The sequence below is a fragment of the Anas acuta genome, chromosome 4 (genome assembly GCF_963932015.1).
Source record: "Anas acuta chromosome 4, bAnaAcu1.1, whole genome shotgun sequence".
Taxonomy (NCBI): Eukaryota; Metazoa; Chordata; class Aves; order Anseriformes; family Anatidae; genus Anas; species Anas acuta.
Window position 1 is genome coordinate 23,817,120 of NC_088982.1, and position 18,258 is coordinate 23,835,377.

At 39.7% G+C, this 18,258-nt stretch overlaps 1 protein-coding gene and 1 long non-coding RNA gene across 2 annotated transcripts; one reads left to right on the forward strand and one right to left on the reverse strand.

Moving 5' to 3' along the window:
- On the forward strand, positions 1 to 17,466 carry KLB (klotho beta). Its single transcript, XM_068680140.1, has 5 exons — positions 1 to 878; positions 8,785 to 9,292; positions 12,733 to 13,001; positions 14,260 to 15,403; positions 17,105 to 17,466. Exons 1-5 carry the CDS (start codon positions 141 to 143, stop codon positions 17,464 to 17,466), a joined length of 3,021 nt encoding a protein of 1,006 aa, XP_068536241.1. The 5' UTR covers positions 1 to 140.
- Positions 885 to 10,472, reverse strand: LOC137855716 (uncharacterized). Its single transcript, XR_011095906.1, has 3 exons — positions 9,620 to 10,472; positions 6,806 to 6,926; positions 885 to 5,427 (listed from the first exon to the last, which is right to left on the reverse strand). It is a non-coding gene; the product is annotated as an uncharacterized lncRNA (long non-coding RNA).
- Positions 17,467 to 18,258: the final 792 nt, after the last annotated feature.

An 18,258-nucleotide genomic window follows, 5' to 3' on the forward strand; every position in this document is an offset into this window, starting at 1 on the left:
TGAAGCTTTGATAAGACACTCCAGCAGTTAGTGGCAAATGAAGACAGTCTGCACAGCAGGGACTCCAGGGAATGAATGGATTTTTTTCAGCGGCAGCAAAGGAAATCTGACTTTTAACACTGGCGTTATAAAACAGCATAATGTGTGGCCGACGGCTGAAGAGATTTGTTGCTTTTTGGACATTAGTTTTCATGAGGATAGTCGCTGGGCTTGCCGGAGAGGGAAGATCTGTGTGGAAAAAGGACCCTAACTCCAGTCCCGTGAGTGAAACACAGATGTTTTTGTATGACACTTTCCCCAAAGAGTTTCTCTGGGGTGTAGGGACAGGGGCGTTCCAGGTGGAAGGCAGCTGGAGGAAGGACGGGAAAGGATCCTCCATCTGGGACCGCTTCGTCCACACGGAGTTCAGAGATGCTGACAGCACGGACGTCTCCAGTGACAGTTACACGTTGCTGGACAAAGATCTGGCAGCTCTGGATTTTTTGGGAGTTACCTTTTACCAGTTTTCGATTTCGTGGTCGAGGATTTTTCCCACTGGCGTGGTAACAGCTCCCAATGAAAAAGGACTCCAGTACTATAACACCCTTATTGACTCTCTAGTCCACAGAAATATTGACCCCGTGGTTACCCTCTATCACTGGGACCTGCCCTTGACACTGCAAGAACAATATGGGGGATGGAAAAATGAATCAGTAATTGATATATTCAACGACTACGCCACCTTTTGCTTCCAGACCTTTGGGGATCGTGTTAAATATTGGATTACCATCCATAATCCTTACTTAGTTGCTTGGCATGGGTATGGCACAGGTATTCATGCTCCTGGAGAGAAAGGGAAAATAACCACCGTCTACACTGTAGGACACAATCTGATCAAGGTACAGTATAGTAAGGTTTTACAAACTGATCTTGCACTGGCATGGGAAATAATGGGAGGAATCAATCATGTAATCAATGTTAAAAAAATAATCCGAGTGTGAAAACATCAAGAAATAATCCTTAGCTAAGGCAGTTGTTTGTTTTTTTTTCAAAACCTCAAATTGATTTCATTGTTGTAGTCACAACAGCTGACTCAGTAATTACTTGTTTTCAGGTGCTTGTTTATTACTCTATTTAAATTTCTTTTTGCCTACAACATCTGTCTATTAAAGACCATGGTTTTCCCTCTTTTTTCTTTTCATTCAGCTACACTAAAATGACTATTCTATTAGTTTATACAGAGATTTAGTTCTATTTGCATATTGGATCAGTTTTACTAGCAGTAGAAGATGTGTATATATAAATATGATTAGTTCTGGCTTAGTAGGATCATACTGCAAAATGTTTATCACTGAATTAGCAAGGTCATCAGTTCTTGGCTTGAGAAGAAAACAAATGTCCCCTTCAGTATTTAAGAGTTTCAGAATTGTATTATTTCTGTAGCATTTTCAGCATTTTAATTTTTATGCTGGTGCTATTTTATGTATTGGCTATCTTCTACAGAATTAGACATCTGAAAGGCTTGATCCCATGATCAATAGCTTCAGCAGCTGCAGTACTGGGTCCTAAGTTCATGGTATTCTTTCTTTGGAAAGGACAAAAAGAGAAGTCTGAAGTGGGTCATATCTTTAAGGAAAAATGTGGAGATGTTCATGCTGGTGCTTTACAGAGTTTACAGCATCTCTGATAGATTATGAATTTCATTCTACAGAGTAGCTTGTCTGTATGCATAAGAATATATATTCTTATTTTCTCATGCTGTTCTTTAAAACAATTTCCAATAACAGCAGTTTAAGATAATTAACAATATAAATATAGCTTTTTTTATCTGTAGTGCTCAAAGTACTATAAAGAGCAAGTCATGGTCCTGTCTGTTTGATAGAGAAGCTAGTATAATTCCCCCTGCTCAAATAATTCCTAGCTGTCACAAAGAGACTTTTTGTACTACATACCCTGAATTATAAATACAATTAAGACATACATCTGAATATATTTGTCATACAGAAAGAAGTATTTGTGTTGGGAACTATTAACTACCAGAGCAGTTAAAACATTCTGCAATTTCTATTTCATGTATTAGTTTCCAGGCCTCAACTGGGAGAAAATCCTATTTCAGAAAACTCACTCTGAGTTTTATACAAAGTTTTATACAAAGAAAAGTCATTGAGTATCCAGAGTTACTGATTTCAGTCATAGCACAAAAATAATCTAACTATAGAGATTTGTGAAGCATCTCAAAGAGAACTGATGTCCAATCATACTTCTCATTCTCAAGTGCTATATATGATACAATACATGTAAAAGACACAACACGAGTTTGTGGTATTGCCTGCCTGAGTTTCTGAGTGGCGCAATCAAAACTGGGTTATCCACTAAGCAATTTCTAAATTTTCCCACTCTAAAATCCATGTAAGCAGAACACAGCACAGAGAGCAGTACCTCTGCTGAAGAATCAAATAGGTGTGTCAGGAAGTCAAGCACAGCTGGGTTCTGATATACAAATTACTAAATTAATTTCCTAGTATAATTATTAATTAACTCAGGCTTGATCTAGTAGTTCACTCTAGCTTTAAAATCTGTGCATCCAAGCATAAAACAAATTACTTAAATGAAAGCTTTAATGAGACTTTTCAGCAACTCACAATCCACTAACAGTTACTGTTGTTGTTACTGGGCAGAAGTTATTTTCATATGGTATCTTTCTCACAGAACCATGAATATTGCCTAATGTATGAGCAATTTTAATCTGTGACACAGTAAAATTCCTGAAGATTTTAGGTCTTCATTACAAAGTATCTTAACTTTGTCATAATGCATTTGAGGAACTGGAGCATGATGTTTTGGAGTTGGAGCTGGAATTGAAGCTTTTGAGGAACCTGTTGACATGAGTCAATTCTGTTGTAAAAATTCCCATTTATGTCAGTGGCTTTAGGAAGAACCAAGTTCTTGCCCATATGAAGGCTTCCTTTTTGGACAGCCTGTTGAAAGACAATATTCTTATCCCACCCTAGGTACATTACCAGGTCTACCTATTAAATATGCTGAGCAGGAAAACCAAATCAGTAATGCTCAAGAGAAACTACTCTGGTCATCACTCTGTTACTTAGCGAACTGCTGAATAATCATTCTAAAGCCTTTTTATAGAAATATACGGAGTACCTTGAGATAAACCATAGATGGGTCTCTCTTGTGAGTCCTACTTTTAGTTTAATTTGCCAGTGCACTGTTGCAGTGTTGTGAGAACTAACTACCAGTTGCATAAGGGAGTGCCTTTATATGGCATATCAATTATAAACTGAAGCTAGGTGTCAGAGAATCACAAAAAAAAAAAAAAACAAAAACAATATAACAAACCATAAAACTGCAGCTTTTCTGGACTTTGGACTGTTTTGTTGTAAGAACAGTTTGAAAGTCGCTGGCGTTTTTGTCTCTAGAAGAAGGCTGAAGAAATTTTCTCTTAATTCTTACCTGACAATTTTAGTAGATTAAAGAAACCCAACAGCTCAAAACTCAAATAATTGGGTGGCAAAAGGAAAAAGTCCATACAATTTTAAACCAATAAAATAACAGTCTGCTTTCATGAATTAATTCTGGTAGGTCATTAGGTAGATAATTATATTATTAAGGATTTTCAACAAAAGAAGGGCTTACGTGTCTTCATCAAACTCAAGACACACATACTGTTGTTAGCACAAAGTATTATGCATCAGCTAACACGTGTGCCTTCCTTCTTTCTTGCTTGCATCCCTCTAAGGCAATACCCCAGAGGCATCTACTAAAGAGACAGTCTTGCCTTTTACATAAATAAAGAGGGCTACTGAACACAGAGGCAAAGGCTGCTAAGCAGAGTGCTTAGGAACTCCACACAGGGAAAACAATATATGGAAGAGCTCAACATTTCAATTTAAAATACACCTTGCATGTTACTATGTATGATATACACAGAGGGTCGTAGTGGCTGCTAATCATTTTAAAGGACCTGGTACTACTTACCTGGAAATGAATAGGAAATCTGAAGTTTGAAGCTTATGAATTGCTAAGGTGTTCACGTAGGTAAAACTCTATTCAGTTGGATGATCATTATCACTAATATCTGGAACACATGAAATCTTATACCATATGGAGAGTGACAGTCAATCTCTATCTCCCTTATTCATTAAAGCAGACTGCACTTTACCAAAGCAACATTGCAAAGCAATTAATAAGATGTAACTTGCCATGTGACACTTGAAAGACTCATCAAAGAAGACACAGAAACTGTGAGCTTGTTTCTGAAGCAGCTGTCATACTGAGATAGGGAAGAAAAAAATTGCACACAGAAAAATTACATGGATTTCTTTGATTTAATAGTAACTAAATTGGACAAGAAGCAGGAAAGTATAAAGCAGGTGAATCATTGTGACTGGAGCTAAATCAGATATTTTCCTGATCTATCATCACCATTAACTCTGGATCTAGTTATGTTCTTTCTATATATTACTTAGACTGAGGTTTGTAAATATCACAAACTACAGACCAGGCTGCCTTTTCGTCCTCTTTTTTGCTGCCCTCCAGGCTCTTATGCCTTTGCTAAGTAACAGGCAGATACAGGCTTGTTTTTTTGTTTGTTTGTTTGTTTTCTGTTAAAGACCATTCACACTCCCCATTCCCTTCCATCTTGCAGAAAACCCCAGGAGAAAACTACCAGAACACAGAAATCTCCCTGCATTATTTATTTTTTTTTTCCCATGGGCTTGGTTTCATGACATACACTGGGAAAAGACAACACATTGCCTTTCAAATATGATGTCTCCATATAGATCTATTACAGATCAGGTTCATCTCTGAGCCCAGCTGTGTTACTCCCTGCTCTTTGGTAGCAGTCTCTATGCCAGGATCTCTTCATGGACACCATCATCTTTGGGATGTTTGGATGAGCTTTTTCCAAAGAAGCAGCATAATTCATTCTCTTTAAAAACAAATATCTACTGAATGAATGGGGAATCATTTTTCTCTCTTAGTCTACCCAGATGTTTTCTTCCCTTTCTGCAAAGGGGCCTCCTCTCTTCAGGATCGAGAAAGATGGAGCTAGACTAGTGCCCATATTTCTTACTGGGAAATTGGTCTCCGTCAAGCATAGCTCTAGGATGGAGAGCAGAATTGTCTATGCTTGTAAATGTCTTTGTCAGAAGATTTTTCAAACAGTGGCCATCATAAGTGATGACAGTATTTTGCAAGTTTTGAATCAGAACTGATTCACACTTTTTTATACAATTAGTTATTTTCGGCCTAGCTTCCTTACGCTTCTTGGAAATCATCAGGAAAGATGCAGGCCAAATGCAAGACGGATAGCATACAACAAATTTGATAGTAAAACCTCAGTCCTTCAAACCACTCTTTCAGAAGCTTAGTCACCCGCATGTCAAGAACCTTCTTTTTTCTTCACAAGGACTCGGCTTCAGAGTCAGTCTGCCAAAAAAAAAAAAAAAAAAGGTGTTAGCTCTACTGACCACATGTCATCTTTACCACAGACCAAAAGTGCCTTGAACTGAAATAAACTATCCAAATAAGCCAAATAAGCCCCACACACCTGCTCTTCTTCTGAATTGATTTTTATGCCATCATCATCAAACTTTCTATTCTAGCTCCTCATGGTTTGAAAAAACAAACAACACAAAGGGAGAATCATTTTATTAGGATTTTTTAATTCTAATTCTAAATGCTCTTGCTCTCTAGCACTCTGAAATAGCTCCGTATACACCTGGCTTTGTTTTGTGTGCTCATTGCTGAGGCATTCAGGGAAAACTGCTTTACTTTAATAAACCTTATGAACTTGAAAGTGTCAGTCTTTCAAGAATAGGCTTTTTGTCTACATACAACATAATTTACAGGATCAGAGTTTGAAGCACTATGAGAATATTTCAAGAAGGGGGGAGAACAACACAGTTGTCTTTATTTTATTAAATCAACTCATTCTATTTAGCCTTTTTACAGGGTTAATGCTAACTGACATAGCACTCGCTGTGACTTTGAAGTCTATGGAATAATTGCTATCCTAATACCAGGACAATATGCTGAAATTAATGTCATACGTATCTAGAATAAATACACAATATCGATCCTGCTTTCACTGTGTACTTAGCCTTGACATTTGTCCTTGATCTAACAAGGAAAGTGAAAGATTAGGGATTAAACTGTAACTGAAAGGGGAGGGGGGGAAGAAAAGAAAAAAGTGAAAAAAAGAAGATTAGTCAAGATTTTCTCAAAATAGCCATTATAATGGCTATAATATATATATATATAAGATAGAGCTTTTAAAATGATGTTTATTTCATGCTTTGTCTTACAGAACAAATGCTAACAATAAGTTGGTTCCATCAATAATAGTGTGTTTGGAGAACACCCTTCATCTGAGAGTGCTAAGCTGCCTTACAGACAATTAACTAAACCAGAAATATTGACAAGCAGATGCTATTGCCTCTGCTACATCTGTAAAAACCTTAATATAGACCAGCCACAATTACTTTTGAATAGATGTAACCCTTGGAACTAGGAGATGACACATGAATTTGTGCTGTGAAAATCCTACCTTGACTTACCCTAAATGTACAGATTTGTATTTGTACTAGACGTCTGCTCCTGCACAATTGTACCCGTGGCTGTTTTCACAGGTGTAGGCAATGTTTTAGTAGTAACTTTACTTTCTTCTAATCAACCTCCTGAAATTGTGTATGAATATAATGAGTTCTCCCTGGTTGTTTTATCGGTCATGCATGCTAATGAGTTGCTTTTTGGCAAAGACTTCTTTCTCCACCTCATTTAGAAACATGGAATTGCTAAGATTTACCTGATGCCACTGTCATGCTGCTTGGCCCTGTGAATAACACAGTTGATTTCAGCAGGAATTTTCTTGTTAAGCCTATGCAAATATACACCTTTCGTTAAACAGTGGTGGTAGTAGGCTGTGTCTGGGAAAAAAATATATATTAACCATGTGAGAAATCACTTGGGACAGATGACTGTGCAGGTTAACACCAAAACAAGCCTGGCCTCAACAGCCAGCTGGGGCTGGAAGGACCCTTCAGGAGAGGACAGGGAGGGGATGGCATTGGCCACATACATTTTCTGACAAGACCGGTAAGAAATCCCTTTTATAATATCAAAACTGTATCTTGGAGTTTGCCTCCTGAGTACAACTTTGCTGATTTCTCTTTAGCCTGAATCTCAAAGGTTAATGTTGCTTTATCAGTACTTTCAAAGACAGACCTTGAACGAATGTTACGAGCATGACCTTAGAAACCATAAACAACTGATACACAAAATTTCACAAACAGTAATTCTGCAGTAGTCCTGAGTTTAGCTAAATATCTACCTGACACCAGTCCATTTGTTGATTTGGGGCTTTTTTAAGCTGTCAAGGCTGTGCATTTCTAGATAAATTAACTGAAATTATTGTCAAATGTAAGCAAGGCTGTTTGGTTTGGTAATGATGACACTCTAACTCAGCACTCTAAGTGTTTCACAATGCTTCTCGATGTTTTTTTCTGGGTGCAAACAGTTATTTTCTTTCCAGCTTAGCATATGGAGCCACACTTCAAGAGCAATGTAAACCTTGAGTTATTTAACAACTCATCAGCTGGAGAGAGGTCAGCTCCTCTCCTCTGTCACATCCTCCTCCTTCACCCTGATCCAGAGCCATCCTTCTCTGACACCCTAACAATCCTGTTTCCCTACAGGACTCAGTGGTTCCTAAATCTCCCATGTATTCCTTTTAATACACAGGCCCTGGAAATCTCGACTGCTGTGATCTCTAATTTAAGCAATTAACAATGTGACATTTGAAGGTAATTCTGGTGTGTGACAATGTTAAGCCTTATAAAACATGATGATGATCAGAAAAACTGAATTAAGATGTGATACAAGGCATGCTTTCATTGCCACTAACACTCTTAGCAAAACTTCTGTCTATCCTAGAGAAGTCTGTATTTGGCCTGTCATGAGTACTGAAACATGTCATAATCAATAAAATTTAGGAGATGCAGCTTACGGATTTTTTTTTCAAACCACAGGGGTACTGCTCTCAGAATGAATACCTAAAATGAATATTTTTCTCTACTTCATGTACTGTCAGGAAAATTATAACATCTTCAAAGAAGAAATGAACTAAAAACCTGGATCAAAAATCTCACACGGAACTGTAAAACTTGACTTCTTGTTTCAAACTTTGCAAATGATTAGTCCAAATTTAAACAAATGGAAGTAAATGGCAAGAACAACAGTATGGGGTGGACATGGTTTCATCGGAGTAAATGCAGATTGCTCCCATAGTACAGACCACTCAATAGCACAGAGCCAATGTTGACCAAGGAAACATAATTTGAGGTTTATCATTTATGTAAAAATTGGAAAAACAGTTTAAAATTTTAACCGTGTCAGCAATCATTGTTTTACAGAGAAAGAACTAGCTGGGACTCTGCTCTCTCAGTTCAAATCCCACTGTCAACAGCAGTTTAGCCCCAAAATGTCTGGAAGAGCTGTTCCACATACCTGCTGGGACATCTTGTAACCTCTAGACCTGTGTTAAAAGACAAAAAGCCACAAATATGATGTATCACAGGAACAGCACGCAGGAGATGCTGAGCATTACCATCACCTGAGGACCTTGCATTATAACATCTGTTGCCCATTGCAGCTGTGCAGTGTGGTTATTGTACCTTAACCAGTCATCGATATTGCCATAGAATTTGCAGCAAATCAGATCTAGCTGCCTGCACAGGCAGGGATTTATTAAAGAGTAACAATTTCATGTTATTTTTCTCTTACCAGGCTCATGCAAAAGTTTGGCATAACTACAAACAACACTTTGAACCATATCAGAAGGGGCTGATGTCCATAGTCTTGGGATCCCACTGGATCGAACCCAACAGATCGGAAGATGCTTTGGACATCTCTAAATGCCAGCAGTCTGTGGAGAGAGTACTTGGATGGTTTGCTAAACCCATCCATGGGGATGGTGATTATCCAGAAGAACTGAAAAATGAATTATCCTTTTTGCCACGCTTTACTGAGGATGAAAAAAAGTACATAAAAGGAACGGCTGACTTCTTTGCATTTTCCTTTGGTCCTAATAACTTCAAACCTCCAAACACTCTACCAAAAATGGGACAAAACTTGTCACTCAATTTGAGGGAAGTACTGAACTGGATTAAACTGGAATACGACAGTCCTCGGATCTTGATTGCGGAGAATGGCTGGTTCACAGACAGCCATGTGAAAACCGATGACACCACAGCCATCTACATGATGAAAAACTTCATAAATAAGGTTTTACAAGGTTTGTGCGCAAGTTAGTTGTTGTATTTTTGGAGAGTTTTAAAATATCATTTCTAAGCTTTTTAATGATTTAATCTTTTTTTAGAAGACATAATGGTGACTAAGTTAATTATTAATTTTTTTCTACCGCACGAGTACAAGTCATGGATCAGGATCCACTGGTGCTAGGTGTTGTACAAACAGAAAAAAAAATGTAGTCTCTGTCCCAGGAAGCTAAAGTCCAACATCTGGGTACAAAACTGAGTCAGAAATGAATGTAAACAAATACATTGCATATCACTTTTCACTGATGGCAGCCCAACTGTAAAATCTTCATGTGGGTACATACCTTGACAGCAGGAAAATGAGCCAGTGACAACAGGCCTTCATCGCTATGCTGAGGTTCTACTCCAGTGCCAAACACACAGAGTAAATCAGCAGGAAAACAGCAATCATTCCTCAGGATTACGGAATGGCAAACAGAGATAATGTGTTTTAAATACACAGTTTTAATCTCGGTATTTTTCCTTCATAAAGCCAGAGTGCAGGGTGTGCTGTCTGAAGGCGAAAGATTTAATATTATATGAAACTATTATACACATATATATGTTTATATTATACACTGTTAATTACTGAAGCCTCTGCAAAGCCAGTATTATTTTTCCCCATCCAATTTTTCAGCTTCGGTGCTGGGGGAGTGACACCTGCTGAGCCTTAGAGCAGGGCGATGCCTTCTGCATCTTACACCACATGCCATGTTGTTGTCATGGGTTGGCTCAGATCCTTCATGAAAAAATCTTTCTTATCAGAAAAGGGAAAACGTGAGAAAGCATGAAGTCAGGAAAATCTGTATCACCCCCCAAAAAAAACAAAACCATAATTAAGCTTCTAATGAAGATTGTCCAGGTAAAGCTGGTCCAAACTGTAAAATTCACACAACTGTAAACTTCACACATACATGGTATGGCCTGACTTTACCAGATTTTGAGGAAGTTACATACCAGTACTAAGTTTACAATATTTTAAATACTGCATTGATACAGCAGGGAATCCTAGGTGCAGGCCTGGATTTGAATGGATTTTGTGTAGCAGGTAGATTTCTGGACACTTGTGTAAGAAAATCCACTGCATGCTCTTTTTCCATCTTCTAGAGCAGACCTGTCTGTAAAAAACATCTTTGGATCCAAACTTCTGAAATATTTAGTTCAGGAAAAAAAAAAAAAAAAACGAGATCTTTTTAACCTCAAAATGTCATTTATATAGGCCAGATTGTAATGAGCTCCTGGCTATTTTTTGGGTGGTCCTGTGTGGAGGCAGGAGCTGGACTCAATGATCCTTGTGGGTCCTTTCCAACTCAGGAGATTCTGTGATTCTAATTGAAACTATAGCTTTTTAGTGGCACCCATAAACCTGTCAATATTGAAACCAACACTTCTACAGAAGGACCCCAAGACTCCAACTATAGTAGACACATAAATGCCTCAAGATTTGCTTCCATGGAAGTTACCTCTGGTGACACAGGGAGCTTACTTCACCCCTGACCTCTTCTACCTTCAGCCTCTTGTTCCTGACCCTTGGCCATACCTTTAGTTTTTAGGAGGACTTTTCTCCTTCCGGCTCCAGCTTTCAGTGAAGATCCAGACTTCTCTTGTCTTCTCCTTCTACACTGTATTCTCTGCATAGGCAACAGACACCAGTTTGGTGCTATCTCTTTTTTGTCTAAATGCAAAACTTGGTCTTTATCTCCCTGGTGTCACTATGAAGATGGTTAGGTATTAGTAAAGCTCAGCCAGGCAAGTAGCCCTCCTTCATTTCTTCACCACATTCTGCCATCTTCTTTTGCTGCCACTGCAAACCCTGTAAACATACTCTTGCTCTGATCCATAGGATCACTACCTATCATCCATCTAAATATTAATTATTTTTACCACAAAATATACATAAAATAGTGTGTGATGTTGTGTGTTTTTTGTTGTTGTTGTTGTTTTTTCCCTAGCCATTTAAACAGCCAAAAACTCTTATCTAGGCATGCATCATCACAATTACTGCAGTGTCTTTTGCTCAGAGAATTTAATTTAGCCCCCATCTATTCAGAGTGCTTCTACAAGAAATAATTTTTCAAAAATGTCACTTAGGCTGTCCCTGTGTGCCTACTTCCAGTGATTCAACCTTTCCAATTGCAGACATGAAGTACTCATCTTTGCTTTCAAGGACATTCTGTCCTATTTCTCTATCCGCTACATCACTCTCCACCTCCAGCTTTTGCATTTGATATTCTCAGAGATTTTTATGTCTTGTCCCATGGTTACCCTAATATTTAGAAGTTGCTTCTCATGAAAATACGTGCATTACTCCATTAAATTCCCTCATCTTCTTGCCAATGCTCCATCCTGATCTGTTGCTTATGCTGTCCTGAGAAAACAAGGCAAGATACTGTTGGGTGAGTAAAAGGGCTTTACATCGGAATACTTCATCTTTATTACTTGCCGGACAGGTAGAATATGGCAGTCCATTTGTCTGTGTCAACATCCACAGTAACCCTGCTTGCTCACTGCTTTGCCCTTGATATTCCAGCCCTTATGGGTTAGCGTGAGGAGTTATCCTGCATTAGTTGCTAGCTAAAAGGTGGCAATTAGCCATTAACAGGACTGATCGAGGAATTTGGACTTTTTTCTTCCAGGTTGTCAGTTGGCATGTGGTGTAAGTGCATGATGAATGTTCTTATTACTTGGTGTCCAGCAAGAAGCTGGTTTGGAAGTTTTACTGTCCTTCCTAGTGATCAGTTCCCACATCAGAGAAAGCAGTAATTTTGTTATCTTCCTCACATGCTAGACATAAAAGCATAATATTTTACGAAGTGTAGAGACAATAAGAAAAAACATGCATTTCATGTGAATAAACCAAGCACTTCCATCTCTGGGTTGATCAATCCAGTTTTTTCTGAAGTCACTGTATGTCCTTACCAACACATTTAATTTTTCAGTTAGAAGCTGAAGAGACATTCATGAATGTTAGAACTTGCAGGGTTACTTTAAGTAAAGATGGACAATAAAAGAAAGCTTTAGCCTCATGACAAGTACAAAGAAGCAATCTAAACCAAGTGATTTTTAGCCTTACTTTTTAGTAAGAATTATCTAATTTTATTGGCATAGATTTGTTATGGAAAAAACACCAAATGCAGCTTAAAAAAAAAAAAAAGCATTCAACACTAATTTAATTTCTTAAAGAACCAGTGGTTTTTGGTTGGTTGGTTGATTTTGGTTTTGTATTTTTACTGAGTAAGGACTAGGCTATACAATTTCTATCACAGTTTTGCAATGACTTACAATGGGCCAATGACCCTCTTAGCACTGAGAAAACCCTCAAGATTTTCCAAGCGAATAGACCTTTCTCATAAATCATCCCTCGTATATTTTAGAGTCCTAAATATACGGCTCATGAATGTTAATTTCTCTTACGCAGCTATTAAATACGACAACATAGATGTGTTTGGCTACACAGCCTGGTCACTCCTTGACGGCTTTGAATGGCAACATGCTTACAACATTCGGCGTGGATTATTTTATGTAGATTTCAAAAGTGAAAAAAAGGAAAGGATTCCCAAGTCATCTGCACGGTATTATAAACAAATCATACAAGAAAATGGCTTCTTCCCAAAAGAGTCTACCCCAAGTTTGCAAGCTCAGTTTTCCTGTGACTTTTCCTGGGGTATCACTGAATCTGTTCTTAAGGTAAGCATAAAAATACTGAAAAGATTGGTGCTGTCAGGGCAATTCAGTTTTACTTTGTGAATAAAATACTGGGTATGGCACCTTTTGTTCAGGAATCTCAGTGCACACTACAAGCAGACCTTTAGAGTGAGCTAGCCACAGGGTGCTGGGCACGTGTCCTTGGCAGCAGACCCCGCTCCTTTGCTCCGCTCACCTGCTCCCAGCTGCGGATCTGATCAGGGAATTTTAGGCCAAGAAATTGCTCCAGAATTTTTGATGTGTTGCCCACAGCAGCACAAGAGAGAGGGTGGCACAGATCAGGGAGAAGGTGGCCACCCTGGTGTAAGGAGAGTTACCTTCACTCTAGAGATCTCATCTAAAGCTATGAACAAGACAGGAACAGATTCCTGGGTTGAGCATGGCCATTTACACAAGTGGGCAATAAGCTATTCTTTAAAAAGACTAGGCCACGGGTGAAGATATCCCACATCAGCACAAGTAGCCTTTATCGTTTTTGCTCCCATCTAAAAACAGATCATACCATCTTTTTTCCAAACTTTTTTCCTAGAGTACCTAATTCTGCTTCAAATTTGGTAGATAATATGACCAATACCTATTGTCAGTGTTGAGATGCTCTTCGTCATCGTGTACAGAAAGGTAGTCCAATGAAAAATATCAGCTTCAAAAAATACCAACAAAACTTCGTAATCTAACATATTCATTGACAACTATAGAAAAAAAAAAAAAAAAAGCTTCTATGTATTTTGTTAATCATTCCATGTAAACACACAGCACAGCAAAGTCCATTCCTTAAAAAAAAAAAAGACAGATTTAATCTAAGTATTTTAAATTTCACTGTATGATTATAAATCCTACAAAAATGTTTAAAATTTGGAATAGTAAAAAAAATATCTTGTGTGACACAGAGTGCTGTTAACTAGTAGAAGATAGCAAGGATATAACTCATACTAAACACTACAGATTGTGTCAGATATTTGCACACGCAGAAGGACTACCAGTAAGAACAGGGACCGCTGCACCATGGTTTCACAAGACTGATCTCAGCAGCAGTGCCTAAACAGTCCACGTCCACCTTTTGCATCCTCTATTGCTTCTTCTTAACCACCTCGTGGGCCTGTCACTACCATGAGAACCCCTCTTTGCATGACCACAGAGTGAACCTCATGAGAAAGATTTATCTGTGTGAAAACGTATGCAGTGTAGGCTGGTGGCAGGGGCAGCGTGACCCCACTTTAACACACTATTTTTGATTCTACAGGCGGAATCTGTCGCTTCCTCACCCCAATTCTGCGATTCAAACCTCTACCTGTGGAACGTCACGGGAGACGGGCTCCTGCACAAAGTGGAAGGGGTGAAGCTAAAAACCCGGCCCGCACAGTGTACAGATTTTGTCAGTATTAAAAAGCAACTCGACCTCCTGGAAAAAATGAAGGTCACCCACTACAGATTTGCACTCGACTGGTCACTGATCCTACCCAAGGGAGATCTGTCGGTGGTCAACAGGCAAGTGCTGAGGTATTACAGGTGTGTGATCAGCGAGGTGCTAAAACTCAACGTCCAGTCCATGGTCACCCTGTACCACCCAACGCACGCCTACCTGGGCCTGCCGGCGCCTTTGCTGCAGACGGGAGGGTGGCTGAACCACTCTACGGCCCGTGCTTTCCAAGACTACGCAGCTTTGTGTTTTCGGGAGCTGGGTGATCTGGTGAAGCTTTGGATTACAATAAACGAGCCCAACCGACTCAGCGATGTCTACAACAGGAGCAGCAGTGACACGTACCGAGCAGCACACAACTTATTAATAGCCCACGCCATGGCCTGGAGGATATACGATGAGCAGTACCGGTCCCTCCAGTACGGCAAAGTGTCCCTGTCCCTGCACTCGGACTGGGCCGAGCCTGCCAACCCCTACTTCGAATCCCACGCCAAGGCTGCCAACAGATTCCTTCAGTTTGAAATCGGCTGGTTTGCCGACCCCATATTTAAGACCGGGGACTATCCGGCTACAATGAGGGAATACATTCGCCTTAAAAACAGAAAGGGCCTCTCGCACTCTTCTCTGCCGTCTTTCACGAGCGAGGAAAAGAAGCTCGTTAAAGGCGCGGCTGACTTCTACGCCCTGAATCATTTCACCACACGATTTGTGATTCACGAGCCTCAGAACGGGAGCCAGTACGAGTTTGACCGTGACATCCAGTTTCTGCAGGACATCACCTGCCTGAGCTCCCCCTCCCGCCTGGCAGTGGTGCCCTGGGGCGTGCGCAAGGTTCTGAAGTGGATTAAAAGAACCTACGGCGACATAGATATTTACATCACGGCCAATGGGATAGACGACCAGTCCTTAGACAACGATGAGCTTCGGAATTATTACTTAGGAAAATATGTACAAGAGGTTTTAAAAGGTGAGTATATGATTCAATCTCCTCAGAACTGTTTCCATGGCATAGACCCAAGCCTTCCTCCAGGCAGTGCAAGCAGCTCTAGTTGGGATGAGGTAAGGGGCCTGCATCAACAGAGCAGCTAGTCTCAAAACTTCACAGAAGATGGCATTTCAGACCAACAAATACCAAGAGACAACTCTAATTTCTGCTTTACAGAGAAAGGCAGGAGCCTCCTTGCTTGCTTGCTCACATAGAGTCATGGGACAGTGCAACAGAAGCAGGCCCAAGGAGACCTGGAGGGACACACAGGAAAGGTGGCAGGTCATCAGATTTTAAGGAGCTCCTGTTGAAGGGAGAGTCCCAGTTCCTGTTCCACTACTTGCTCTTTGCTCTGCACCTACAGAAAGTTATTCACTTTAGAGAATAATTAATAAACAGTTGTGGAGGTAGAGAACAAAACCCAAGACTCTTTCTTTGTCCAAGGCAATGTTCTTCAGCAATAGCTTACTGTACTGTAGCAATGCCACGGAGGCCCCATTCCTCCCATCCCTTCTCCTCCAACCAGACATTAAAAAGGAGCAGCGAGCTCTGCACAGCTGATCTGAGCTGAAACACAGCAGAGCTCAGCTGCTAGGCTGGGACCAAGGCAGCCACAAAAAGTTACCTGAGAGGCAGTAACTGAACTATACACCCAAAATAAGACTTTCAGTACATCACTGCACGGCTTCCGACTGGCAGTCACTGGAGACTACCCTGATCAGGATATGGGGTGTCTAAAAGCTCTGCTGAGGTGCCTGTCCCCAAACACAGCCTGTCTATTCTGGCTTCCTAGAAGCTCGCTATATAAAAAATCAAATTACTCACGGCTAAACATGGCTTCAGATTACTTCTGGACACTAACAATAACCAGAGCATTCCCCCTCCAGCACTTAGCTCTTTCCCAGTCACTACAGGACTAATGAGTATTTGCTGATTTACTTTTCGTGCTGACTTCACATTACAAACAAGAGGACAATAAGTTATTCTGCTGTTACCCAAAGGAAAAGGTCATTTAAAGGGCACTCGACATAGTATTCCCATTTTGGTTTTCAGATAGCACGATACTTCAGATACTTCATAGAAAGGCCCCCCAATTTACAATGCTCTTGCTGAGTCTGGTTCACATCCCCAGTCATGCTCTCTGCTTACATATGAATTGCAGAGACCTTTACTCACCAAGGACTGCTACTTCTGATTTGATTAAAGTATTTTCACTCAGTGCTTGCGTGCAGCAGAGTAACAGCCATGTACACTGAGGGGCTGGGCAGCTGAGTCTGAAGTAAGGCAGGAACTTTGTGAATGCTCCTCTCAGGACCCAGATGAGCAGCTGCTCCCTGTGGGTCACTGCAGGTACGTTCAGGCATGGTCCCTCTGCCCAGCACAACACGGGGTGGGAGGGAGGCTGGCAAGCACTTACCTTCCAAAGTGCCATTAATAAATGCAGGAATTCAAAGATACAGGTTAAGTATCTTTGTAAATCCACCTTTCACAGAGTAGGTCCAGAAAATTCCCAAATTCTTTTTAATTATATATTGTTTACATTTTTTGGAACAGTCTAAAGATAGTTGAGATAGTTGGAGCTGAGCATTATTAGAAGCACTTAGTTTAAGTAAATATTTTCTGATGGTTATGCTTTTTACATTGATAATCATTCATTTTTCTTTTTTTTTTTTTGCCTCCCAGCATACTACATTGATAAAGTCAAGATTAGAGGTTACTATGCATTTAAACTGACTGAAGAAAAATCCAAGCCCAGATTTGGATTCTTCACTTCTGACTCAAAAGGAAAACCTTCAATAAAATTTTACAATAAGCTGATAAGTAATAATGGCTTTCCTGCCGACTATTCAGTCTGTGATCCTTCCAACAAAGAAAAGGAGTGCAGCTTCTGTTTATTTATTTCTCAGAAGAAGCCATTAATATTCTTTGCCTGCTGTCTTTTCTCTACTCTTATCTTGCTCTTAACCATCATTGTTTTTCACAAAAGAAAAAGAAGAAAACGTTTTAAGGTAAAGAACATCCAGCGCATCTGTGTGTCACTTTAAAAGGGGGCACGAGCCCACTTTCAATAAGATTCAGTGCTGCGTGCATTCTACAGAGGCCCACACAGAATAGACACTTGCAGAAAAGCACTACGAGTCACTCCAGTTATACACACCAAGCATTTCGTTTGGAAACAGAAGGTAATTGCATGCACAGGAAGAAGAGCTACGACGACAGAGAGCTTTGTCTCTTGTGAAATTACTTTTCCCCACCTTCTGTACATAGAAGATAAATTCATCTATTTAAAAAGGAAAGAAGAAAATTTTATGACTCTCCTGTGCCTTGGAATAACCTCACAAACAGTCTGACTTGAAAAGAGATACTAAGCTGTGAGAACTGATGCGCACTTTTATATGAACCTCTTTGGACCAGAACTTTCTGTGATGTATATTCATGTTGTAAATGTTGTTGAGCATGAAACTGCAGTTGTTAGGATTTATAAATAAAAGTGTTATTAAAGCCCACAGGCTTTCGAGTAAGTACAACACCAGGAATGAAATGTGCTGGGCCAGCATCTGAGGATACGTCTACAAGAACAAATCCAGGTTAACTCCATTACCGACCAACATACTTGTATCTCATATATTAGACAAGGAGGTCAGACAGGAAACAAGTCATAATTACATATAATCACTGCCTTTCCTCTCTGAAATGGGGCAGTCACCAACTTTTTATGAGCAGAGAACATGAAAATAAGTAGTAAATATTAATCTACTTGAGAGGGATTAATCTAAACTGCACTTTGATAGCTCATCAAACATATTTGCAATAGAAAATCAAATATATATTATCAT

Coding starts and splice junctions, on each gene's coding strand:
- KLB (XM_068680140.1), top strand. CDS start 141: ATGTGTGGCCGACGGCTGAAGAGATTTGTTGCTTTTTGGACATTAGTT. Junction 9,293..12,732: donor CATAAATAAGGTTTTACAAG/GTTTGTGCGCAA, acceptor TCTCTTACGCAG/CTATTAAATACGACAACATA. Junction 13,002..14,259: donor TCACTGAATCTGTTCTTAAG/GTAAGCATAAAA, acceptor TTGATTCTACAG/GCGGAATCTGTCGCTTCCTC.